The 27,744-nt window shown below is 38.9% G+C and overlaps 1 protein-coding gene and 1 long non-coding RNA gene across 24 annotated transcripts in view; one reads left to right on the top strand and one right to left on the bottom strand.

Moving 5' to 3' along the window:
• The window catches only part of Raskol (raskol), a 68,736-nt gene that overhangs the window by 17,750 nt on the left and 23,242 nt on the right, over positions 1 to 27,744 (bottom strand). For 3 of the 23 annotated variants that reach the window (XM_064116435.1, XM_064116443.1, XM_064116434.1), the window contains 6 exons: positions 21,178 to 21,290; positions 20,899 to 20,940; positions 19,741 to 19,927; positions 16,156 to 16,278; positions 14,435 to 14,500; positions 6,280 to 6,348 (listed from right to left, as the gene is read on the bottom strand). In XM_064116435.1, coding sequence (XP_063972505.1) covers positions 6,280 to 6,348; positions 14,435 to 14,500; positions 16,156 to 16,278; positions 19,741 to 19,927; positions 20,899 to 20,940; positions 21,178 to 21,290 — 600 coding nt within the window. Of the gene's footprint in view, positions 1 to 91; positions 2,762 to 6,279; positions 6,349 to 7,915; positions 8,070 to 8,645; positions 8,886 to 9,906; positions 10,201 to 14,434; positions 14,501 to 16,155; positions 16,279 to 18,394; positions 18,802 to 19,740; positions 19,928 to 20,898; positions 20,941 to 21,177; positions 21,291 to 23,781; positions 24,588 to 27,209; positions 27,589 to 27,744 lie in introns of those variants that run through there. The other 20 variants (XM_064116444.1, XM_064116437.1, XM_064116440.1 and 17 more) reach the window with 19 other exon arrangements.
• On the top strand, positions 12,681 to 13,775 carry LOC135160235 (uncharacterized). Its single transcript, XR_010298524.1, has 3 exons — positions 12,681 to 12,811; positions 12,972 to 13,094; positions 13,175 to 13,775. It is a non-coding gene; the product is annotated as an uncharacterized LOC135160235 (long non-coding RNA).

The raw sequence follows: 27,744 nt of genomic DNA, 5'->3' as shown, positions 1-27,744 counted from the left end.
CGATTAAAGTCCTCACCAAAGTCTGACATTCATGGTTCTGTGATGAATAGCCCTCCCTCTCCATACGACCGAAAAATAAAAGGAAAAATACCTGAATGAACCCCAGCATCTCCATCCTCCTCAAAAACCTCCTCGTCCCCCTCGTCCCACCTCACCACCTCGGCCAGCCCCTCGGCTTCCCCCTTGGCCCTGCAGCCCTCCCCAGGGCTTCCAGCACTGGCATGTCTCTTTCCAAGTGCACTGACACTCCTGGAAACTTTAGTACTGTGAGTCCTTCTGATCAGCAAGTTCCCAAGCACAGTACCACTGACACTGTTCACACACTCCTGACTCCCGACATTGCTCTTCGGCCTGAAGTTGCTCCTCGCGAATTTGATCCTCTCCTCGTCCCTCCGGTTCTCCCCCACTCGGGACCTGGCCACCTCTGAAGCAGTGCTCACTCGCTCCTTCTTTCCAGAAGCCATCTCCTTCTTGCTGCAACTCACATCCTTCCTGCCGAATTTGTTTTGAAACCTCTCAATTGTCTTGAAGGACCTCGTCCTCTCAACTTTCTTCCTCTGCGAGGCATCGAGAACCTCAGGCGACTCGAACATCTTCGTCAGGGAGTGGACCTTCCCGCGAGTCTCCACATGGTGAACTGGCTTCATTTCGACTTCCAATTTGTCACTCGAACTGAAGGTCCGATTGAGGGGAATTGGATGGGGATTCTTCGGGGTTATTATTGGAAATGTGTTGCAGGAATATTTCTCCGGGTCCTGAGGCTTGACACTACGGGACGGAGGCTGCGAATCCAGGGAGACGTAGAACGTTGATCTACGCTTTGGAGAATCATCGAATGTCTCATTCCCATTCATTTTAACACGTTTTTTTCAAAATAGTTTACAATTTTTTCAGCGAAATTTTTCCCATTCTCGGCAAAAAAAACAAACGATATAGTCTTAGTGGTTGGAGTAATTTGAACAATCGCATAGTTTTTCACTTTCACGATTGTCTCCGATCCTCAAAACGCAATTTTTGTCTTAAAAAGGTCATCAATAAAGTATTCCTTGTCAACACTTTTGAAATATCCCAAAGCCCAAGTATTCCACTGTTTTTTGATTCATGCTATTGTTCTCGGTTATTTACAATTACATAGTTTTACTGAATCACATGTGTATCGATTCTATTTACTATGACGCACATTCCCAGTTATTTAGTACACACACACATACACACACAGGTTGTATTTATCGATGGAGAATGTCACGGATTAAAACGAAATAATTGTAGAATGAGGGATTGTAAAAATGCACTGGCGTGAGAACCGTACGCGAAGCTAGGCGAACGCACGAGCACGACTATCTTGTACTCACTGAATCTTTCATCGTGGACGTTGTAACGGGGGTAATTCAGCGCCACACTGCGGTGAATTCACGAATGTCGAGAGCCGTGGCATTGATGCCAAGAACTGCATACAGAAATATACTGGACTCGGCCAGACTTCTTCAGGGAATGGGTTAACCTTTCATTGGTGAGAGGAATAAAATATTGGGAAAAGCAATTCAATTGCTCAGTGTGAATTATCATTTTCCAATTGATTCCTTGGATTTCTCCTATTTAATTTCCATTTTCCATCTTCTAGAATCAGATTTTTTTTATTTATGATCCTGAATAATAATTGCTCTTCATAATGAGTATGCAAGACACACATATCCTGAGGCTGTTCCTTTGTCATCGACCCTTGCCCCCCTTATTTACTTCCCATAAGTGAGGACACCCCGGGAAAATTGATAGGATACTCCGACTTTCCCGTATTCATTTCCATTCCGTCTATTCACTTCCATCCGGTTTTCGGGGGAATTACCAAACATTTTAACTCTTTGTTTTCTCATGTTTCATACGCACGATTGGCAGGAGTCTGGCGCCGACGTACAGCTGCAGCCGCCAGGCATTTTGCAAACTCAAAGTATCGTGAATTTTAACGCAAACACTTTGAAAACGCGGTGATATCGGTGCTTTTAAAGCTGTTTAAAATCGTTGAACACGATTATCAATATTATTAGAAAGTCTCATTTGGACATGTCCCATGTGTTGTGAAATCGGATGCAGCTGAATCGTAGAAAATATTACAATAACAGTAATCAATAATTAGCACTATCATCTCGCAATACTTGTAACTATTTCCCGAAATTCCGCGCAGCAACGCCAATCAAGCAATAGCATCGTCATATGCTATGAACTCATGTGAACAAACTCTCGCGAAAACGCCGCAACGCAATTCTATTTTCATATTTCCGAAGCAAACGCTCGTTTAATTTTGCACAATTATTCCGGAAGCTTGAAGCGATAAAATTTCCAAGCGTTGGTCATCAACTCATTTCGCTCCATTGATTAATGACACACCAATGAAAAATATTCACGGAGAGAAAATGGTTACTTCGAGCCGGTTCCGTTACTCAAGGGGCCAAATGGATTAATGACTATTGGTCTTGAATGGGCTATTCCTCCGATTTCCTAATACAACCGTTTGTACCGGGCAAATGGTGGCAGATCTCGAGATATAGGAATCTGTCTCATTCAGATGAACCGAGACTTTGGGAAGCTGTCTGGGTATTCATCTCATTCATCGTGTTTTTTTACTTGAGTATTTATAGCACCGTGACTCCTAAAATGACATAGAAGTTGAAAGAGGAAGCCTAACATGAAAGGAAAAAATAAACGACGTTTGAAAAACAAAATGTGTAACGGCTGCGGGCGTTACTTGTTGGGGAGCATGAAGAATAGCTTTTAACATTTTTCCCTTCTCCGAAAACTTGTTCTTTAGCCAGCATAACGTGTTTATTAGATCGATGGAGATGTCCTCTGAACAAGTTTCATACTTTACGGGTATTATTTCAATTGGGAGAATTAGTTCTCAGGTAGAAATTGATTTTTTTCAATGATAGAAAGTGAAAGTGAATTGTACGATTTAACCCCTCACGTACGGGGTCGAGACACGGTACAGACTTATGCGAATGTGTGCGCTTATTTTCAAAATTCATTATTGCCAAATTGATGAAGAGCAATTGAGTTGGACAAGGAAATTTTGAAATCGAAATACTACAGCTTTGATTATCTACATAGAATTTTTTTTTGCCGGAATGAGGAGTCGTTTTCCAACCAAAAAAATTCATGTCGTCAGAGGAAATTCCATGAAAATTTTGATGCCCAAAGCATGAATGAAATGATTTAAAAGCCCGGTCACAAAATCTATGAATCATGTTATTTTTATTTTTCCTACGTATCGCGTGAAATCAGAGAAGAAAAATGCGGACGTCTCGAGCCACTCATCGCAGTGTAAGGTTCAGGTAGAAGAATCTCAACCTTAGATAAGTTTCCGGTCGACGGTACAGAGGGGGAAAGGGGAGAGGGGGCACAGAGGTTGATGGGTTTGGGGAGGTGAATCGGCAATGAAACGCACGTGCTTTGGCGCCGAGATGACTCGACTGACGACAGCGACAGGAAATAACGGCCTTTAGTGTTATATATTCGTTTCCACCGACTTCCGGAGTACATCCAACCTTTTGCCTAACCCATTTTATTCATATTCCTCTTGTTATTTGCATCTTGGGTGGTATGTGGCAGAGATTTCACGGTAGACTGACATGTCAACGGACATGACTGTGAAGTAACATCAGGTCGGGATTTGATATGACATCCCAATGGAATATCGCCGATAATTATGGAATCAAATTTGCCCCCCCCCCTGCCCCGCCAATTTGGTTCACCACAGAATACGTGAACTACATTCAGCCCCTCTCGATTCTCCTCCAGCCCTCAGTACCTCAAATTAAATATCTCGGGAACTCGTTTGGAGGAGAGCATGTCTACCGGAGCCCCTTGTCGCAGTTGCACAGTCACGTATTCCCCCCTCCTTCCAGCATCTTCATTTTTTGTTTTCTATTCACGACCGTGGATTACAAACACAAACGTGAATGCATCTTCGTCTCACCTTTGATTTCCAAGCCCAACGCATCTTCTGGATTTCCCCTCTCCGTGGCGATCTTTTTGTTTGGGATAGTACTTTTTATGCTTATTTTCAACAAGGCAGTCACGAATTGGATTTTCTCAGTGTTCTCGGCTATTTCATTCTGTTTTGTTCACAGTTGTTGGGTTACAATACTATTCGGTTTATCTTTTCTTCGCTGTTGGTGGTGCTTTCAGTGAAATAGCCGGATTTGCTCTGTTCGTGCGAAAATCTGTAACACGTGAGCTAAGTCTGGTAGACGATTCGTCCCGAACACGTGTTAACCATTTCTCATTCTTATGGTGAGGAGGAAATAATTAAAGGGTTTTTTTATGGGGCAGATTCTAAGATATTTTGACGATTCATTGCAATGAAGGAATGATTTCAAATTTTTCCAATGAGCCAAATCATGACAATTTCGTGTTTCCCTCATAGGGTAATTATGTAATCCCCGATTACATAATAACACCGAGTTTGTTTAAAGTAACTTTGAATCTGCTCTCGTGGATGAGGGTCGACATGCATTTGCTTTTAATGACAGCTTAATGATGTCCTAAGCTTTTTCATTCGCGATTATAATGTGTGTGATACCCAACAGCTTTTTCTCATGTGCAATGCCGAGGAATTTCTCAGTGCGTGCACAATTTTGTTGCACATAAATGTTTTCTGTTGTAGATTGATAGACAACCGAGCGAAACAGGTTCTCAATCAGGCTTGTGAATCGATAATTTAAAAAAATTTGTAACGAGAGTGAGACGTCAAGAAATGAATCAATTTTAAGTTGTTATGAATCACGGCTGTTCCCATTTATTTTTTCGAAGTAGTAGAGAAAGCCAATGAGCGATTTGTTAGTGAAGGTCAAGCATTGGATCTGGCACCACTCACCGGAGGTGAGTGGCCCAACTCGAGCACGTGTGGGAAACAAGTCGACATTTTTAAACGGTAAAGGTTCTCTGACAATGACTTGAGTGTTAAGTAACAGATGGCTGGTGAAATAAAAAACTATACGATTGATTTCCTCAAGGAGAAAACTCTCGTCATCATTTGGAGACTATATCAATTTAATTTTGTCAACAAAGGTAAAGATAATAAGTTGTCCAAACTGTAATATCTTTTCCTATGCGAAATTCAAATTCAAAAAGAAATTTAGAGCTCCAGAAGAGACATTAATTAATGACTTCATGAAATTAGCAGCAAAACATAATTAACAAACGCTCAAGAATGTTCCCTCCCGTCCTTCATTGCGAACATTTTTTGTGTACATCACTACGTGTTTATCGTTCACGGTCAGTGCACTTATTAATGCACAGGAGCACAGGACCAATTCCATATACGACACAAACATGAATCCGGTATTCATGTCACCTTAAGGAGAAATGGATAACCATTAATGGTTGTCGTTAAACGCATTCTGAATGCGCAATTGACTTATTACCATTTATTTCACCACCATATTTGGAGTCATAATAATTAAAAATATTCACTACAAAGGCTTTCCTATCTCGCGGAACAGCATTTATTCTCATTCTCATGCTCTGAATACTGTAGAGCGTGTTCATTGTGGTAAGGAGCCGAAAGTCTATTTTACCCTCTGCCGCACTATCGATGGTACGGGCATTGTGCGACGAATAAAATAGCGAGCACTTCTTTACCTACTAATGGTAGTTAGCATCTGATGGCAACATAGGGAAGATTTTCGAGAGAACGGCCATACAACCGAAGGACTCATATTTCTGACAGGATCAAATTATCGTCAAGAGTATTCTCACCTGTAATTCGTAAGCCTGAAAATTTCTACAGAGTTACTGTAAAAGAAATGAGTCCATTTTCCCCCGAAAAAAATTTCAAGATCAGTACTAGGGGCTGAGAGCCGAAAAAATATGCCTTCACTTGGCGGCAGAATTCGATTCGATTAAAAAGATTGATGGGTCAATATGGGGCGATATTTATCTCTGAAATTACCTTTCGATTTGAAATGCATTGATGAAATGATGATAGTGAATTTAATCAACATGAGAAACGGAAAATCCTATTGTAAAATTAACGAACAAACCTCGACATCCATTAAAATAACATCCTGATGTGCCGTGTTCTAGAGACAATGGCTCAATTATAAAGTCATATAGCCTTTTTTCTCATTGCACAGCAATTGTGCCCACGACGTTACGAGATGTATTCTTTCTCTTTCTCATGAGAAGAGCGAAAAAATAATACAATGCGATATCCATTAAATTCGTGATTCAACATTGAAAGGCAATTTCTTTGAGAGCGAGAAAACCGAGTTACGGCCTTACCTCCCCAACGGCTGGTACAACCAGTATGGCGTGAGGTGTTTCGAGGTAGTGAACTAACTTTCGACTCACCTGGAACAACAAATTGAAATTACCAATTAGAATTGCGAGTAATTTATAATTATCGTCTGTATATAAACTATGACTTTGGTAACTAACATTATAAGGAAGGCAAAAAAATTTCCAGTTTCAAACCCTGCAGTTGAACTTATTTTGAGTTCAGTCGATTTTTCGCGGCGATTAATATTTTAACATTATATTTACGAAGAATATTGAGTAATTAAGGTTGAAACAAGCGATGCAAACTCAAGCATGAAACAACCAATTTTATTTAGGTAATATCTCCTGTCGTATTCGTTAGCGAGAGGCCAAAACCAGTGACCAAGGGGAATTGGAGCGAGCGCCACGGATATGGTCAGCGAGCCCATTAAACTCTCGTGTGCACATTGGATCGTAAAGCGTTGGAAAAAGAACCACAACCACCACCCCCTACCGAAAATGTTGTCCTGTGAAAAACTTGTCCGGAGATGAAAATTGCGGTAAACGAGTTCTCCCGTGTGCACTGGCGTGAACAATGAGGGGACTCACTCGGCTTTTATTTCAATAATTGCAATTACTCATTTTTACTCAGTGCTTGAACTAAAGTGATGATATTACGAATATAATCCGTGATAGAATAATAATTAACCGTATCATGTCGTTATTCGTTTGAATAACTTCTTGAAATATCCAATAAAATCAAGTTAACAATTGTAAACATCATTGAGCACGCTATGACCCACGCTCCATTAACAATAAAATAGAGGGAATTAGAAAGTTTCCCAAATATATCATGCTCTATGATTATGCAGCATCGCATGATGTACATAGAACTCTCACGATAGTAATAATTAATAATTCAAATCATCTGATGGGTAAATACTTGAATGTCAATATTAAAGTGAATAATCTTATAAAATGTCCGACAAGTCAAATCCAATTCCCCTGAAAAACACGAGAATAAACGAGGAAAAAAGTGGCAACGAAAGAGAAAAATACGGTCCCCAACAAAAAGGATGGGAATTGAATGCAAAATGACGTTATGGCCAGTGTCCTCAACTGAAAATTTCCCCAGCAACATAATGAGATTATTGCCACCCTGTGATATATGTTCATTTGAGGAAATTAGAATAAACGAGTTTATAGCCCTCTCTGGCCTCTAGTTAACGAACGACGGAGATACTACCAAAATAAAATTGGTTGGTTCTCATGGTTGAGTTAGTATCGGAGCATCGGACTATTTCGAGGGGTCCAGGGATTTATTTGATGTGGAGGAAAAAAACCCTTTGAGAATTCTCTCGCGACTGTTAAAGTGCCTGGGGAGGATTCCAACATGCGGATGTAATAATAGTTATGTGGACGATTTGGGAACTGGTGAATACACATTCGGGGGCATTATTAACCACACGATACCAAAATAAACATTGATTAGTGATAATATTAGATTTTCTGCGGTTCGCGATTATATCAGATTCCGCAGCATTTAAATACCCTACAAACAAATTATTTTAATAAAAATTATAAAATTACAAATAAAAATCCAAGTGAATTGAGACACACTTAAAGGAATTGATTCATTAGTAGTAGGAATAGCACATACGTCTCTTCTTGGTAATTAATCGCTCCTGTCCTCTTCTATCAACACTGTGTGGTTTATAAACACGCACGCAAACTCCAATGCACTTCTCCATAATCACTGATACTCTATTTCACAGAAATAATTTCCTCATCCCGGTAAACCGCCACTAAGGTTTCTAAAAGACGGAAAACCCTCCGGCTCTCAATTTAATAATGGAAATGTTTTCGACTAAGAAAACATGGAACATAAAATCATCCTTTCATTTTTGTGCGGAAAAAAAAATCTAAACCGCAGGAGAAATAAACAATAAATCTATTCAAAAAATATATCTACCATTCTTCGTAAAGCCAAAAGAAAGAGAAATTCTAAAATAGAATGTAGAACCAAACAAAGGGAAAACTATTCTTCTACACGTAATGTCGACCATAAACTTAGAGGAAGACCTGGAGAAGATGAGGCAAATACCCGGAATAAATATTTCTTCTCGGTTTATAGGGGCATAACGAACCACAGAAACTAACCTACAAAAATGCCAGGATGAAAATCCTGTCGTATCTCAACAATAATAATAGCTAGTAGAACAACAACTATTTTGCGATACAGCTAGGAAAATTTCCGATTCAAACGACTGGTAATGAAGCCATTATACCCCACGATGATTTCTCTACCACTACGAAAAAACCTTTTTCAAAACGAAAACAATTTTCCATTATTTTATAAACTTGCAAGTGAAAATGATTTCACGACCAACGTATTGAGTTGCAAATTTTCCCAGTGCTTCAACGACAAGATTGCCACCCATCTCCGGTCAATCCCCCCGAGATAAACCATCTCAAACTAAAAGAAAACAAAAGAAAAGTTGAAAAAACGTAAAAATAACCCCGAAAAACTTGAGCGTCCTCCCAACAAGCCACAAAAACGTATTTTACAAGGCCCCCCGAGACCACAAGAACTGAAACTTCACTTGAGAGACCGTTACGAAGGAGTAAATATGCGACAACTGAGAGGACAGTAGCACTGGAAAACATCATGTATGCATATGTGTCTCGCCCTCGTGCAACCCCACGCACTGTAACTGTGTCTTTTTTTTTTCACATCGTTCAGACCTCAATCTCTCGTAAATCAAATGCTGAAGTTTTCAGCAGCAACGGAATTGCATTCCACTTTCATCAATTTATTCCACTTGTTTACCTCCCCCTCAGTGAGAAGCATTTCATCATTCTGATGACAAAGTCATGACGTTTTTTAAATGTTGATTAGAGGAAGGAGCCTGAGGCTAGTGTGTGCCTCCTGGATCTCATCATTGGTGAGTTACGTAATGACATGTTGGAAACGATTTAATTATGCCACCTCTAGAACACCCGTATGATTCTTACACAACCAACGGTGTTTCATTGTTATTGCGTAAAGCTTCGCTAATCGATAAACTGTGAATTGACTCATGAAAAATAGTGACTCTTTTTTGTTTTTATTTATTTCAGCCGGAGAATTGAATTAAATTGAGTGGATTAGAAGAGAAGTGATGTCAATCGGATTTTATTCTCATTGAAAATTAAATTTTCAAGGTGGAACTCATTTGCTGGGACTTCACAAATGTCAATACATTGGCTATGAAAAATTCTACGATTTCATTTTCCGATTTTTTTGGAGAAATTTCATATAAGAATGAACAAGAATCAGGCGTCGCTCGATACTATTTTCATTGCTTGGAATTCTCCGCTAGCTCCACTATTTATAGGGATCGTTTCGAAGAAAATTTCGGAAACTACTCATTAAAAGTAACCATTAGCTTCCGCTCATGACAGAGAATTCTTAACTTTTGGCGGAACCTTACACACCCCTCGTTAGCATAACGGATTGTCGGTTTTTTAAATTTTAAGAGAAATTTCCGTTTCAATGGAAGCAGAAGCTTCGAGGCCCTCTGGTACCGACCCCAAAAATAATTCAAGTAAAAATGAATGATAACGCGAATATTGCATTATATTACTGGTGGTTATGCCTCGAAAAAATACCTGATTCAGGATCATCAGTATCCGCCCCTCGGAGACATGAATGAAAACTTCTAGACAACCTCCGGCCGCTGGGTGATGTTGCTTCCATAGTAGAACTTCCTGAATGCATCTTCATCCCCCAAACCACGGAATGTCCTTGCCCAAAAATTCACTCACTTCCTCACAACACCACAAAAAACCTATCGAATAACTGGTATCCATTTACAACAAGCACCGGAAGTCGGTACCTGCTGAGGCTTCCTGTCGGTACCTACGTGCTCATATACCCGGGATCCACGCACATCTCAGTCTCATAACGCTCGCTTTATTTGCATAAAGTATGTAACGGCAACGATTGAACGGGGAGAATATGGAGTTGATGATTTTGATATCAGTGTTTTGGCATTCTCAGGCGGACACATGCGACATCCGGCGAAATTTAATACTCCGGCGGCTGGTCCAATAACTGGAAACAGTCGTGGGCGTTGTTGGATTATTTTTTTTTATTCCCTGCTTCGAGTGATTTATAGGGAAGTTTATGGTTAAAGAGATCCTAAGTGTTTAATTGCATTTCCTTATTTCGGAGTGAGTGGTGAACGAGTTGAAAATAGGTCGGGTTGATTATATCATTGAGGGTTTATCGTCTAATGGATTGAAATTTGAAAATTAAAATATTCGAAAGTTTGAGATAATTTACTGAAAATTAATTTCACACGTTTTAAGCCACGCATTAACGATATAATTCTTTGGAAATTGAATTATTCAAAGGTTCATTCCACCATCGCGAAAAGCAGCAAAAAATACTTCACTCCACTAACTTGGACATCCTCCAATCATTAAAACTGCCCACAACACTGCGCCCTCAGTACATGAAAAACCCAGCGTAAACAATGCATGAAACACCATGAAAGGTTCTCCACAAACATAAAAATTCAAAACGGAAATAAAACCGGTGCTTACTCCCTCCGTTCGCCACCTGGATGGCTCAAACAGGTGCTACACAGCCCCTAACCCCCACACGCGGTGTCTCACCCCCTCCATTGCCCACTGCATCCCCACCTGCGAGGCTTAAAATCCTTACAAGTCCGCTAAACCCCTGATTTTGTTTTAAAATCTATGAAAAATCACCGAAGATTTACTACAAATCATCATGTGATGACTCACTCTGCCTCTCTCTCTCTCTATCCTCATGACATCATTCGTCTAATACTCCTCACTCCCATAACAAGAGCACAATTGTTCTCAAAATCCACTTCCGGTCGATTTTTCTTACAACCAAAAATGAGAAAAAAACACAAAAAAATTGAAATAAAAAACCAGTTCTTTTGTTTTGCACTGCAAAGCAACGTGAAAACCCCTGCGGTTAAATGCTCGCGCAATGGCAACACAACTGAGCTGCACGAGACGCCAAGGACACCAGTGAGCCGCATAAAAGTTCACAAAAGAATAAAAAAAAACGTATAAAAAAGGAAAAAAAATTCTCGCGCGCTAAAAATCCACTTTTCACATTTGAAGTCTTGAAAATTCACTAGTAGGACTTTTCATCATGTTTGTTCTATCTTTTTGGAGCATTGCAGCACCGAGTATTATGCAGCACTAAACACTTGAGAGCGATCCAAGGCCACACAAACTAGTGGAATCCACGATTAAAGTGGCGAACAAATTATTGAAACTAAACCTTTTGGGGATTTAATTCCTTTGTGAACGCAGTTTTCACGCGGTTGAATTATCTTGTCTTATCTGATCGGTAAATACAGTGACACTGGCAGGCACTTCACTTATTATCTGGTGTCAAAGTATGTTGATGAAGTGATAATGACTGTTAAACATTTTTTTTTTCGTGGGGTTTCGGTCTGTTTTTCTGGCTTAGTCGTTATTTTCCGGGATGTTGATGATTTCTTATGGTTTTAGGGGGTAGTAGAGGGAAGTTGTATCACAACAGCTCCAGAACAGTGAGTTTTTGAGATTTCTCGTGATTTTATGCGTAGTGGGGAACTTTTTGGATGACGGGACCTCAATCAACTTTGAACAGACCCTTGATAACCTTTTCAGCCCTGTAAAATTGATCTTTTCCAAACTTTGTTAATATATTGGAAAGCTTGGATTTCTAGGGATTTTTTTCGCTGTGAAAATTGTTTGTATTTAAAATGCTTTCACGTGTTGTTTCAACTGTTTTGACAACGAGTTTCGAGGAGGAGTGCGTTGATGCCTACAGACACGACGGAACTGGACTGCCGGTCAGTGGGAAGCTACTCGGAGGTGGGAGGCACAACCTCGTGACGCCTCGGGTGAGCCCGAGCAACGCTGTCTGGGTCCCCCGAGTCTCTTAAAATCGTCCATTCGGTTGTTTTCTGGGCGTAATTGTTGCTTTGAACTGGTTCAATTAGCGGATCAATCTAAATATCGTTAGGGGCCTGAAGATGAATTCTAATGGATGGAGTGGAGTGGAGCTGGAGCTCTATTCCATCAATCGTGTCCAGAGAAATATATTTCTAACCATTTTTGTCATTTACTTCTAAGCCACTCATTTTTTGATAATTTCATCTCTCCCCCTGTCCTTTAACACATTCCCCTCCCCCTCCCCCCAGCAGAACTTCTATCGGCATCTGTTATAAAAATGCTCACGTCTTTAACGATTTCTTTATTCAAATTATTCAACTATTTAAATTTTCCCTCATTTTGAATAATAATTCATGTGTAGGTATTTACTTATCAAAGACCCCGCATGACAACCATCTCCCTTACCTACCCTATCATTTCCCTACCTCTCTATGTCTCAGTGTTAACTCGACTAGTTTTAATGTTGAGACAAAACCTACGTAGCACACGCAAACGCCCCAGTTGAGTACTTCAATCCATACAGTTTATTCCGTACGGTTTTATGCCGGTCACTATTTTTAGAGCATCGTGTGCATGCAGGTCTACCGTATGTATCGTCCAACCTATCGTGTCATCCACACTTTTTCCATTTTCATTCTCCAGTCGCATGATGAATTCAAATAAAATAACTGGCTTTGTACATTAAACGGTCTAACGTACTCCGCGGCCACAATTATGGCTAATATTTTTTTATTCCTCTTTTGAAGCTCGAGCTTTGTCCTTGAAGACGTCTATTTCTTGCTCTTGGGGCCTTTGAGATGATCTCGAGGTTGGGACAAAGGAACGAGGTGAACATGGCGACCAGTGAATGAGCAGGAAAATTTTCAATGGTATTTGAGGGCTCTCGAGGGTTTTTGGGGCATTATAAGTTGATGTAATTGTACTCTAGAAGTTTTTTACATTTTTTAAGAAATTTTGGACAGTCCATTTCGACCTATTCTTCATCCCTGAATGTTCATTTCTTTGAGGGTGAGGTTTTTCAGTGGCATAAATCGTCAGAATCCCGAAATTACTGAAGAAGAATGTAATTCGACGGCATCGTTGAATTGCTGATCGCAATAAAAAGAAACTGTGACCTAATAATATTCCAACTGAATATTTCAATGTTGATTTCATGTGGAAAACACCAGCTGACACGATTCTAGGTGTGAAATTACACTAATGAGACGAACAACAGATTAATTGAATTACCGTGTGAACTAACTGAGCTCGTACAGCATTAACAAACATTGAAATCCAAAAATTCCAACTTTGAAGTGTGTTCTCGAAAAAACTGAATTGGAAATATGATTAAATGCTTTCTATTAACCGTCAGCATTAGGAAATCAGCAAGTTATTTACGATATCCTTGAAATTTGGCTAACAGTTGAAAAAAAACTGTCCATAAATTTTTAATGTGATGGATACCAGTGAGACGCTTTCACCACAATATTTTCCCCCAGAGTGAAAGACGTTGAATTGTTTGCCAAGTCAAAAAATAGTTCACAGGTTAATCACAACTCTTGCGACAATTATTCTCACGCCTCTTTTATGTCATGCCCATTCGCGAACTCATGGCGCTCGTTGTTCATGAGTTGTTTATATGGGTTGAGTAGTGTATGTAATTATAATTTTTTTTACGCGAGGAAAGATAAACGATAAAAATATCGAATAAACAAAACAATTGAAAACAATTGTAGGGAATTACAGGGTTCGATACGGACTCCTTTGACTAGCCAAGGAAAATTCAATTTTCATGAAAGTTTTCACGGAAACGCTTGTTCGCGGGTATCCTTCCAATCCCATTTGGTTTTGGTCACGGAGAAATTTGTCGCATTTTGAAATAACGTGAGAGCATCACCTTAAGCAAAGACAAAAGCCTATAACACCAGTGAATGCACCGGTGCTAAATAAAAACTTCAATTCTTGTGACGTATAGAAAGTAAGGCGCACCCACTTCACTGAATCCCCAATAGCCATTGTGTTGTCATTATTTTATCTCTTTTCTTTTCATACCTGACACTCAGGAATATTGCGGAAATGCAAAATGCCACCATCCATTTCCGGAAACCCCAATTCGCGAATACAGTTTATGTTTAACCAAGTTTTATAAAAAAATTCATCAACTTATTTTCCTCCTAAAAATATTAGAGGAAAACATCGCTCCACTTTGATTATCGATCTCTCTTACCTTTAGTTATTGGAGAGGGTGAAGGTGGGGGGAACCCTCGGGGTAGAGACAATGATTTCGACTCACCTGAAAGCACCAATATAATTGTTAATTAATTATTAATTAGAAAAATTTTGCGTTAAATACATATATGAAAATTTTAAACTAAGACTAGTGCCATTAATATTGTTCCGGTTTAATTGCGCTGGTTTCTTGATCATTTCTCATGATGTTCACGGTATTTAGCTTACATTTATCCGATCTGTCACGAGATTATTCAACTGAATTAATTAAGTTATTTAACTTGAATTCAAGATCATCTCCCTAGAGCCCTGAATTTTTTATAAATAAAAAGCCTTATAAAGTCACTCGTGATAAATATTACGATCATTCCGATCTGCCTACGTTCCATCGAATGGAAAAATCATGTTTCAACCGGTCAACTAAACATAATAAATTCCAGTAATGCTCAAACCTCTGGATAATGTTAAGGCCGTCCTGTCTTTGTCATGAGAAAATCATTCGCCCATTGCGCAACACAACCACCACTCATCATTACCCGAAGATAAAAAGTTTGCGACACGCTATTACTCCAGTCTCTCTTTTGTCAACGGATGTTGACAATACTGAAACTTACCCGAGGGCTATTATTATTTCTCTCCCTCAGGAAAATTTGAGACACTCAATTGACAATAGAATGCACATAATGCATCTAACGTAATCGGGTGAAAGCGCATGGGTTTCCTCTTTCTTTTTTTTTTTATTTCTTATTTTTCAGGCAACGGGACTTCGCACCCGTTCCACTTCCGGAGCACCGGATGTTAAATCGCCGGATCGTCTCCGGCCTGCGCACAAATACAAGTATATCTCACTGAGATTTAACAATGACGGTTATTATGGAAAATATTTTAAACCTGACGGTAGTTTGTTTAGATTTCCATCTCTTGGGGTAGATGGTAAATGACACTGGTGGAAATAGTTGCAGAAAAACCCGTTTGCGGAAGTGAAAAGTTGGCGTTTAAGATTTATTGATTAAAAATGGGTTTCTAACAAGTAGTTTAAATCAAACTTGTTCAGGCAAAATAATGAAGCCGTTGTTCACTCATAACTTCAATACCTTCATCCCAAAAATCATCCAAAATTCAGGACTTCCGTGAGTTCACAACAGAAAGAGTTTTGTTTCCTCTATTATGACTGTTCATTTGTGTTTTTCAACTTTTTATTCATCCACCAAAGTGTGGAATAACCGGGTCAAGTACGGCAACTTATCCCTTTTTTCATTGCCCCCTCGGTGTTTGACGTAAATCGCAGGGAATGGCGTAATACTGGGGATTTGAGGTCCCCAAGTTTTTCGCGTATCTCTGCAATCGTTTCATTCGCTACCGCACATAAAAATATCACATTTGGCCATCGGCCAATGCTGAACGAACAAACATACAGGGGGAAAAATCGCTTGCCAGAGAGAACTTTACTCGCATATTGACGTATGAGATATTTGACGTCATTGATATTCGTACAAATTTACGTTGCATACTAATTTTATGCAGAAGTCCTTCTATCATTGCCCTCAACTATATTTAATAAGCAATTTCAACGAAGAGTTTTCTATTTTTTCACATCAAAATATATTATGAGTAAAGACGGATAAAATCGAGAAACATAAATAGATAGCTCCACTACATCATAATAATGTCAAATGACATAATTTTTCTCTCTAATTTTGTGTATTCAATTAAACTTACAAAGGCTCTGATGCAGCTGACTAGTATCAACCATAATATTTCTAATTCCCGTTAGATCGGGCTGCATAGTATGTCGGTGATAACCCCTGGCCGGAAGTGTCCTTACTTTCCTCAGAAATGACGCTGTGGATTCACCAATTCCAAAACTCATAATTATTTACTCTGAATCTTGTGCGCTAGCTTAACGGTGAAATGTAACGAGTCAAAAAGTCCTCTCATTCGATTATCTGACCAACATATGTCGTTATCAACCAACAAAATCGGAGAATCTGCTTTTACAAAAAAATAAATGCTCTACAAAAGAGGTTTTGTGATATTTTCGTCCAGAGCCATTAATTTCCGAGGTAATTTGACATTTAAAGGTGAGGAATCGAGCGTTACATTTTACCCTTTCAATTATGGAAGCCAGAAAAGTTGAAGGAAGCATTTTAAGCTGAGGAAAACAGGTTGAGAGCGACTGTGCATTATCGTGAAACGATAAAAGCGATGAAACACGGAAGTGCCGAGTGCGTGTAATCTCCAAGTCTGGGAATTCTCATCCTGCGGCCAGGATTTGCGCAGGAAATCTCTTCACCTCAAAAGAAAATTCTCAAAAAAACCACTCATGAATTGAAGAAAGATTTATCATATCTGACTGGGAAAGAGGTAAAATGAAAGTGTATCAGTTGTGCGATTGGAATTTATTCATCAATTCCCAATTCCACTCCACTCTTTTTCTCCTCAATTGGCGCCTGTCCCTTCTCAATAAGCACTTTAAAGTTAAAAATTAAAATAGCAAAACGATTAGGATGATTTATGAAAACGTTGGATGACAAGAGGTCGGAGAAATAAAAAACAGTACAAGGAAAATATGCAGAGTGTACGTGTACACTCCTTTCAAATCGTCGCAAGAAGTCAAATGAGTCACCCAAGCGATGCGTAGGATGAACAAGACTGTGAGACGAGGCAAACTACTTCCTCGTCATACTCAATTTGTTTTTTTTTTTCTTCAGAATCATTTTCCGTTGTCTTCCGCCCAACGGAAACACAATCCTATTTTCTCCTATCAATTTCCGATTGTTATTCATTGCATTAGAGAGAAGCATAAGTGGTCTCTGGACTCGCTCGCCCACTCGATTTTTCCCAATGCTCTTTCACGGGATTAAAAATATCAGTTACGGAATATTTTCATGGGTAATTGAGGTTACTGGGTAACTGGAAATATTTCCAGTTCAAAGCTCTGAACCCTTTGATCTCATGTACAATAGATTATATTTTTAATCACTGTTTTTCTACTTCAAATGCTTCAAAATTGCATTTCGCGAACGATGGGACACTTCTACGTTCTATTGAGTTTCATTCTGTCTCTCAGTGCAGATTTGTCGTAAAAAATGATTAAACCCGTGTTTTCAACCGGAAATTTTCCCGACTCACGATAATTATCATCCGCTTTCTAGCATTTAATCATCATAAAACTCTTGTCCTTAAAAACGCGCCCAGTTTCAATGATAAATAATAACTCTCTTTCCACTCGATTGTCTGTCATGAGACTCGACACACTTGACCGACAATCACAAGCCCCAAACCAAGCATGAAAAATTTTCCCTCCCCCTCCTTACAGTAAAACCGTTGAATTACGTAATCAAACGAATGAGTGTTACTAATAACACCTTAGAACTGTCGTAATCATAATTGAACGTGACAAGAGTCAAATTATACATCACAAGTCTCCAACGGTATCCGTGTGAGTGTCCGTAACACGAGTCCTCAACTATGGGATCACATTGCACGGGGGGAGGCCATTGTCTCCTTGTATTACACAGAAATAACAGAACCCTGGACAACGACCAATTCACCATCCTCTCGTCACGGATTCTTTATCATGGATAAAAGTATTTTGTTACACTGTGCAACTTTGTAATGAATAATGAAAATTAAAAGAACTTCATGCGCAGAGCCAACAAGAATGTAAAATTACTTCGAAAGAATGATTTTTAATGCGTTTCAAATGTTAATAAAAGTCAACCAAATGGTAATTGTTTTGGAAAAATTATTTCATCATGCAGGCACGAAAATTTCCACTTCAGAGTCCTCGTTATGAGACACAATTATTTTTGAAATAAAAAAAATGCTTCCATTCCAAAACAATGTTTTTCTCCCGTAAAAACTACTCAGACAACGAGGATTTTGACCCGGATATTTCCTTTGAAAAAAAAATAATATTAATGAGAATGAGAAGAAAATGCCATAAACAACTCACGCGCCCCCTCTTCGTCATTCCACTCATCCTCTCCCTCAAAACTTCTCTTCCACCTAACAATACTATTCCACACTCTCCTATGACCCATTTTCCTAAAAACCCTGGTGTCACTAATTAAATAAACACTTTGTCCTCACTCATTAACACAAGAGCCCCGAAAAAAAAACACTTGTGGCACTGTTGAAACTCGTCCGAATGAAACCGTCATCGGAACACACATGTGAATGCACTGCTATTGAAATAATGTCCCCAAAGTAGTTGTGAATCAAGTACGAAAGTTATCGTACATATCCGGAGTGAGATATGCCACTACCTCATCATACAATCGAATGAATGAGTCTCATCGCAAGTGAGTAATAACGTGGGCGCACGGCTGTTAATGATTCGTGCATTCGATGCGTTTGGTAAATTGTCTTATGGTTAACTGAACATCGAGAGTCAAAACCTTCTTCCCTGTAGGATTATCGCTCTCATTGTTCTGCATTTTCAGAAATTGATGCCCATAGGATATGCGGTTTATGAGCTTGATAAGTGTCTTCCTTTCTGTATGACATCATTCAGTAATTTTTTTCACATCATACTAATTTCATTTGAATTTACTTGAGCGTTGGGAAAATTATTTTTACTTATCATAGCCGGTATAAAGATTCCCTGGTCTTATTGCCTGACTACGGTCAAGTAGAAAACGCTCACGAAGTATGAATAAAAGTTATCTGCTTTACCGACTAATGGTACTTCTTTATGCAACGATATTTCTGGCTAAGTGCTGTCATTCGATAGAAAAATTGAACGAGGGAACCCAATATGATATCTTATTATAGTTACTCCGCTCGAAAATGAACAATCGAACATTTGCAGAGCTTTAAAGCTGTCGAGCGCGAAAATTGATGTGCGAACAGTGCACTTCCTACGAGAATGTTTGCAAATGATGAGAATGTACTTTTGTTATCTACTATTGCAGTAATTAATCGCTTGCATAATTTAATGAAAATTAATTCTAGTTTATCGACTAATGGTATTTGATCGATGAGATCAGTATATTTGGATGAAAACTCCCTGATCTAATAACCGGAAAAATTTGAACTGAAAAACTCAACATGACCATCACATTAGTCATTTAATTTTCAAGATACGGAAGACTAAAGTACTTCATGATCAATAGAGCAAATAAGTTGATAATTAGAGTTTTTCAGTAGAAATATTTTTCCCCGGGATCATTTCTTGATAATGGCAAAAATCGACGTGAAATCAGCGACTGCGAGGCGCCAAACAAACAGTGCAGCCAAACTCCCACACGGACAATTGTAAGAAATAAAAATTCAGCACTCGAAATAAATGAAACTGACCTATTGGAGAAGCGGTGTTGGCCTCCCGCAGGCTGACGGTTTCCGGTTCGATGCCTCCCTCGTCCTCCTCAATGAGCGGAGGCGGTGGTACATGAGGCCGTGACTCGTATCCCCAGTGTTGTCGAAATGTTCTTGCACCGCCGTCCAATCTGACCCGGGGCAATTCAACGAACATAGCATCTCCAATCTGAAAGTGCACACAGTACATTTTACTTGATTCCAATTTCTGAACAACAATGAAAATGGACCGAGTTGGGTTCAACTTGTTGGCAGAATGTCATGCGGATGGTAATAATGAAGCTAAAGAGGCCGAAAGAGGAGACAATAAAGCAGCTAGTTCGTCAGCAAAAAGATCCTGCTGACAACATATCTCATCTGCTTTAATATTTGGCATTCGTTGAATTGACTCGAGGGGGATGATGTCACTAATTAAAACTGTAACGCGAATGATGGCCGTTGGACGAGGAATTTAAGCGAAAAGGCTATTAACTCTCAAAGGGCGATCGTCGTCAACAGTGTATAAAGTGTATAAAGTGAGTGTAGAGACATCTCGGTTTGTGTCAGACAGGAGTAATCATTGCTGCATGTCAAACAAGCCATCAAAATATCTCAATTCTTTTCACATTCAGACGAATACAAGCCAAGTGGTTTTAGACAGCCAACTTTTTTTGTCCCGAGGGGCAGATACTAATGGATTTATTGAAGCCTGTTATTTTAACTTTTGTGGAGGAAGTCTGAGTTTGCTGATGGAAAATATAAACGAGTGTTTGATCTTCACATTTTAAACAGAGATGGAATCCATACTTTTGGTTGGGAAGACTTCAGGCTGATGGGGATGCACGAAAGATTATTCTTATCAGTATTACTGGGCTGGAATGGCTATTGAGATATTGATGAAAGTTGTTTTGATTTTAACCTCTTATTATGAATAACCCCCGGACTAAAATAATTCATCTGTAGGAATATGAGCTTTGGGATAAGAATTTGAATTTGAGGCATTGCCAGCAGGGAAATAGCTATGAAGAGGCTTATAGCTAAGACAAAATAGGATTATTGAATAATTTTCAAAATTCACTTGACTTTTCGTGAAACATATTGCGTGAAAGTTCCATGCAATGAGGAATTCTCGATGCAGGTGAAAATTGAAAATAGTCAAACCTTGTGATGTCCCCTGAAGAAGCATCCAGTGCCGGCAAAGAGCTGCATAATCCCCAAGTGAAATGAAAGTTCAATTAATGTGGTAATAGCTTTAAAAAAGCAAGAGTAGAATGCGTGCATGCTGTGTGCATTAAAAAATTGGTCAATTAACATGCACAATGGTATTTAAATGATTCCTAACGTGAATGAAGCGAAAGATAGTTGTTAACTTTCTTCTAAAATTATCCCCAAAGAGATGATTTTCTTATCGGTCTCATGCAGCAATAAATTACAACTTACCGCCATGTCCTCACTTCTGTATGCAGTGAGAGTCTGTTCATCTTGAAGGAGTACGCAGTAACAGGGCTCCCAGCAGGCCTCCTCCGAGGTCTCACCAACACAACAATCTGCCTCTGTTCAACCATTTAAAAAAATATAATTAATTAGAAAACCATCAAGTCAAATTGAACATGTGTGTCAATAAATATAAGAGACAGTGGTATTCTGTGTTAATGTCCACAAGCGGTCTAGAGTGAAAGGTCGTGGTTGAAATACCAAGTGACCAGCCAAGATCCATGATAAAAATTTACTACTAATTATGAAATAATCCATTGGATAAATAAACCGGCCGTGAAAGGGAATTTGTTTCAATTCTTGTTTGGTACAAATATATCATGAAATATCGGTACTACATGTAGCGGAACGGCAATTGATTGGCTCAGACACTTGTAATGTTGTTCGTATCATTGTATATAGCAAATCAATATTGCTTGTCAACAATTTGCCAATAATCGGCATATTACCCTATTTTAGTTTGCCATAACTGAAAAATCAATGGCCCAAACAGAGTTTATAACCAGTGCTCTGGCCCGAAAATTTTCATGGCTTTTCAACGGAACAAACTTCATCTGCCTCTCCATCAACTCTGCGCGTTATGAAAGTGTTTCCGTATTAAACGAATTTTTTATTTTCCGGATTACGGTAAACAGCTTTCGTCCCCCCAAGGGGTTAAAGATCTCTCGGGAGGGTATTCTCGAGTGTCGACAACTACTGTTCGTTGTAGGTAGCATATCGAGCTGTACCAGGTGAGGTGCAGACAAGGGGCGTTTGAGAGAGAGAGAGAGGCCACCATAGCCTACCTCGACAATTTCCGGATGCTAATGGTCTCGACATCGCCGGGCAACGTTCATTCCGAATAATTAATTCCGGGCGTAAAGCTTCATTCTCTGGTGAAAAGCCACCCACGACCCCCTCACTCCCCTCCTCGCCATACCTCATCCAAACAATTTTCCGCGGCAACGCTATTACCTTTGTCCATATTCGCAAACGGACCAATTAATGTCGTAAATTATTGTAAATGAAAAGCTCCATGTTAGCTGCAAAACTGTTGCACATGAAACTGTGAGTAATATTGCGGATGGAGATACAAATATAAAGGATGTATCAGTAGGACCCTGAACTATTTGCATATAATTTACATGCTAAAGGCTGTATTCCATTTTATTAAGGCTATATCGATATTCCTTTATTACAGCTGTAACATTGGAAACCCTAGCGAGAAATCTACTAAACCCCATCATACTCCAAAAAATAATACCTGCAATTGAAATACTACATTTGAATTCATTCGGGAGTGACAAACAAATTGTAATAATTGAGTACGTCTCACGCAATAACCGCTCGTCCCACACAAATTAAATTTCAATCCAAAGGAAATAAATATTTAATCAGAAACATGAAATTCAGTCCACATATTGAAAACCCGTCGGTAGTAATTTGCACCTACAGTGAGACACGTTGGCCTGTGATATTGGGAGAAGTATATTTTATTCAGACGGGGTGGAGGTATATTGGTGTATCTAAAACTCGGCCACATAAGGTCATTGGACTGGTGGTAGTAGAAACCGAAGATTCAGTATATGCTAATATGCAAGAGGCTTGATGGAGTCGATATGAACGGGACAATCTGATAAAGACAATTATTGTTCTAAGTTTAGGCGATAATATTAGGGGTGCGATTGATTAATGTATTTAATATTTTACTTGAGCGGAAATGGATAACCTCGATACAAATTCATTATGTTGTATATAAAATATTATTATTCCTAATCCTGACTAATTATATCATTGTTCACTGGATTATAAATTTTCTCATTGAAGAATAACTTCCCCAGGATAGAGCAACATTGAATATAACCTTAGATTTCCTTCCTGAACAAGTATGTAAATTCAAGCCATTCAAAATAAGTGTTTCGATTGCTGCGTCCCTTCCTTTTCCCCCAGCCTGACACGGAAACTCTTCCCGATCGATCTTATCCACTAGTCTATTCCCACACGCCATTCCAATTCGTGTGGCACAGTGAAAACTATGCCTTGCACATGTGCACCTTGTTTACGACGAATAAAAAAAAAACAAGTTGATCAGAAAGTAGGTAATGACGCGAGAAAGGAGGCCGAAGGATATAGTATACTGTAATTTTAACTTCGACAGGTTCACAAAGAGTTGTCATCATTCCATGAATAAGATTATAGTAGTCCTGAGTCATCGTTGACAAATGGTTCGTAATGATTTTCAGGTTTGTCAATTCAATCCTACCACTATCCCCACACATCTCCGATTTAAGACTCTATTCATCAGACGTTGTGGGCAAATTGATTATTTGACGAATCTTCATCTACATTTCAATCATGATTTACGTACAATTTCATTGATACAATCGATTCATTTGTCTTCTCACAGCAAAATCATGAAAATTTTGGTCAGGGTTTATATTGTCCTATTATTGTAGCGGTTAGACAGTAAACGGCAAATTTATAGGCGAATATATAATGGTTTTGTTGTGACGAGTGCAATTTTGCACTTGTTTCGTGTTGTTGTAATTTTGGAATTTCTTTGGTTCTTACCGCAATTAATGAAAAGGTCAAGTGCACCAGTGTACACACGTCTAATATCCCTGCAATAATCGGTGTCAGTCTGTTGTGGCTCGAAGAGGGAGAAATCGAGGCCCTCCATGTCGCTTTCGCCACAGGAATCACTCAATGGTTCAAATATACCATTACTGATACCATCACCTATTGCACTTTCATCCTCGTCCAGTCTCATCTCCATCCTCACCAACTCGAAACATTCACGTCTCCCGATTAACTATTATTACTTTGATTGTTGGAGTTATTCACCATTTTGAAATGTCCATCGATGAGTTGAATTTATAATCATAATGATTATCAGGGTGTCTTGCAATAGCTCATTGTATAATGAGATTTTTACGCAGTCAGTCTATTGTAACCCATCACAAAGAGGAATTCAGTTGTGGTGGAGAAATGCTATTTATGCAATTTTTCATTTATGAAATACTTTACGATAAGTTGGACGGCATGTGGGTGGTAGAAAATGTTCCTCTCTTGTTATTCGGCATTGACATTAGAAATTTATGTTGTCGAGGAGTAATGATGAATTATGAGGATCATAGAGATAATTTCGAAAGTTAAAAAAAAACAATAGCTCCTGTTCAAAATTTTATGTGATAGTTATCAAAGTAACCAATAGAAAGTCATGGACTACTTTATAGTGCTCTTTATCGGTAACTCCTTCAGGTTTTCTCCCAACATATCGTCCGAATGACATTGACAATTGTTTAGAAAATCCCACCTTTTTGTAGATAAATGATTCATTTTAGAATTATCGAAATCTTCTTTGTTGGATACCATGAAAACTAATAAAGCGAATTCAAGTGACTCCATCCACTCACTTTCATCAGAAACTTTTCATTCTTCAGAATATCGTGAGACAATCTCTGTAATATCCTACGTAACGATATTGAATTCAACTCTACATCGTTGATGACCCATGGCATTCTGTCATAATTCTATAATTACTATTACCCATAATTTCAACATTATAAAAAAACCAACGTTCTGATCCGAAAAATGTTCCCAACTTCAAAGCCAACCGTTTTCACTTCCAATCATTCATAATGAAATCACGTCAGCATCAAGCCGTCTCATTTTTCAAACTCTCCGGCCTATATAATCCTTTCAAAGACGCTATTAGCCACGCACTGACATGACAGAGTCCAATCTAAGGATTAATTCCCTGTTCATATTCAAATTCCAATAACATTTTCAATGAAATTTATTGAATTTCACTTTCACCAAGAAAGATACTAAAGTACCAAGCATCCTCATTCCGAATGCCAAAGCACGTATATGAAACAAATATAAAGATGATAGAATAGCAAAGAAAAAGTGTATGTGACAAAAAGAAGATATGCCTGGAGGGGGCATAAACAAGCCGGAGCAAACCTGACGCCGTGTGTTTCTAACAGTAAAAGTCCAGCTAGACTACTACCTTCTCCCGATAAAATACCCCCCAACTGAGGCAAGGTGGATACAAGACACGCGGTATACCGGTCATTTCTTCAACATACACTCGTTTATGATTCTCAGCGAGAGAACAAGTGTGCACGAACCTGGACCCTGCCTTCTTCGGGTAACCAGTAAAATTCTCTTAATTAACAGTGTTGACGGGTAACATGCTCGGAACGTGGACGACAAAAGTAGAAATGATTTTTTTTTCTCTCGCTTTTTGAAGGACACCTCTCCCGCGGTATAATGATAGTGGGAGGGAGGGGAAAACTGTGCGTGATAATTATCACTAGTTTTTTATCAAATGGCAATGGACAAAACATGAATTCTTTGCTGTGATTGCTCGGAATTTTTTTTTTTTCGTTTCAATGGTCTTGGGAACGGCATTGTTGGCTATTAGTGGGTACGGTGCAACTTGGCATAGTGGAAGGATTGGTTTTTTATTAGCAGTTTGGAATTAACTGTTTCGTTTTGCGAAAATGTGAGCTTGAGAAGCGGATAACATTTGCAAATGGCAAACAATATGGACGAAGTTAATGGTTCTTGCCATTATCACGGGGATTAGTAACAGGATACAATGATTCATCATCGATTTGAATCACGTGAAATGTTTTGGAAATGAGGATGTCTCAAGTTGAATTTTTTCCACTTGCGGAAGCGTTCGAATTGTTTCATAACATGTCACAAAGAAATTTTCAAACATTTTGAAGAATTCAATAAAAATGACGCTGGAACACGGAAAATGAATTCATATTAACAGAATCGAAAAAAAATACGAATCACATTTGAATGACAATATGGATGATCAAAGGCTTATTGAAAATGTGAAATTCCGATGGTAATCACTATAAAGCTGCCCTCCATTCGGGCCATAAAATCACCCGCAATGATTATCCAAAACTTATAGGAATCCGCAATCAATGGAAAACCACTCCATCATCGGCTCTCCCCGTTCCCATCTCCAGTTAACCTCCACATTTATAATTCTAGTCCCTCTCCCCACTGATCCCAAATATAAAATTTCAATTTTAAATTCAATTCTGTTGAAAACCTGTATTTACTCGAAAATTTGAATAAAAATCAGTGGTGCAGATGTAAACGAGTTAGCCCAATCACTTCTGCAAATATTTGAAATCACCAATGAAGAATCACGAATTGTAGATTCGTGTTACAACGAGACTGGTTAAGTTAGCCGCAGGCACTAGATCACATTGAATTATTCAAAATTCATGTGGTGAAATACACAGGTTTCCACATGTGTACACAGAGTAGTGATAAAGGATTTTCCTCCCTCCCTACTCCCTCTCCATCATCCCCATCCCAGCGACCGACCGAATTTTACATATTTATTTTTGTCCCATTGCCGGTATCAGAGTGAAAACGGATATGGAATATAACAAACACTTGGGATTTTCTCACGATACTTTATTCAATTTCATGGACGATGCTTTTTGTTTCATTTTTACGGATGCTGAAAGCTCCTAGTGGAATTAATTCACTCTGTTCTTGGAATATTTGATTAATTCAATGAGATGAGAGAAAGCCATCCTTTTTAAAGAACCTTTTAAATTTTTTTTATTGATTAGAGAATGATTGATGAATACACGATGACTGAGCTAATTGTAGTCGTCTGTAGGAATTTTCTTATGAATGGGAAGACTTCGAGGATCGGAATAAGAATGAGAAACTTCTACAGAGATTTAAGAAAACATTTCAATTTTCTTTTTCCGATGCCAAAATTCATTCAATGGAGTGAAATTTATGATTCTCGATCTTGATTAGTGTTGTAAGCCAAAAAAAAGGAAATTCGCCATCAACACATTGATGTCTTGAAGAAAAAAAAACCAATGAAAAATGGCAAAATTAATTCTCCTATAACTTTGAAAACATCCGACACCTCTCAACAACAACAACAACAACAGTATTCGACGAAGAATCCTTCAATTCCGTTCCACTCCAATACCTACCCATCCCCGAGGGACATTTTAAAATCCCCGCCTCCAAGGTCAATAACACCGCAAAACAAATTACCAGAACCACAAAAACTGATAACCCTCATAAAGCCCACAGTAACCGCCACCACCTAGATCCACATAATCCCAACTGTCACACTCGACACCACGCGTAACGGATCCTCTCGATCACAACAGATTAATCCTCCGGATATACGTTCACTCGGTCCAGGCTGGTCGTCAACTGACGTTGGCATAAGGCAATGTAGCGTCTGGAGCAACTTAAACCGATCATCACCGAGTATTCACGAGCGTGGCCGACGAACCGTCGGTGAAAATATCCATCTGGGATCTTCATCTCGCGGATTAATTCAATTATTCCCATTCTCCCTCAGCGTGCACTCCAATACGAATGTTCTGCCAAATTTACGATAATCGATCATTTCTGAGACTTCTCATCAACTCTGAAGTCATCAGAGGGATTGAATCGAAGATATGGAAATAAAGGTAGGAAATCAAGAAGAAATCAATCTGTAGAAACCGATCACTG

Source organism: Diachasmimorpha longicaudata, chromosome 3 (genome assembly GCF_034640455.1).
Source record: "Diachasmimorpha longicaudata isolate KC_UGA_2023 chromosome 3, iyDiaLong2, whole genome shotgun sequence".
Classification (NCBI taxonomy): domain Eukaryota; kingdom Metazoa; phylum Arthropoda; class Insecta; order Hymenoptera; family Braconidae; genus Diachasmimorpha; species Diachasmimorpha longicaudata.
This window is presented reverse-complemented; position numbering and strand designations above follow the sequence as displayed.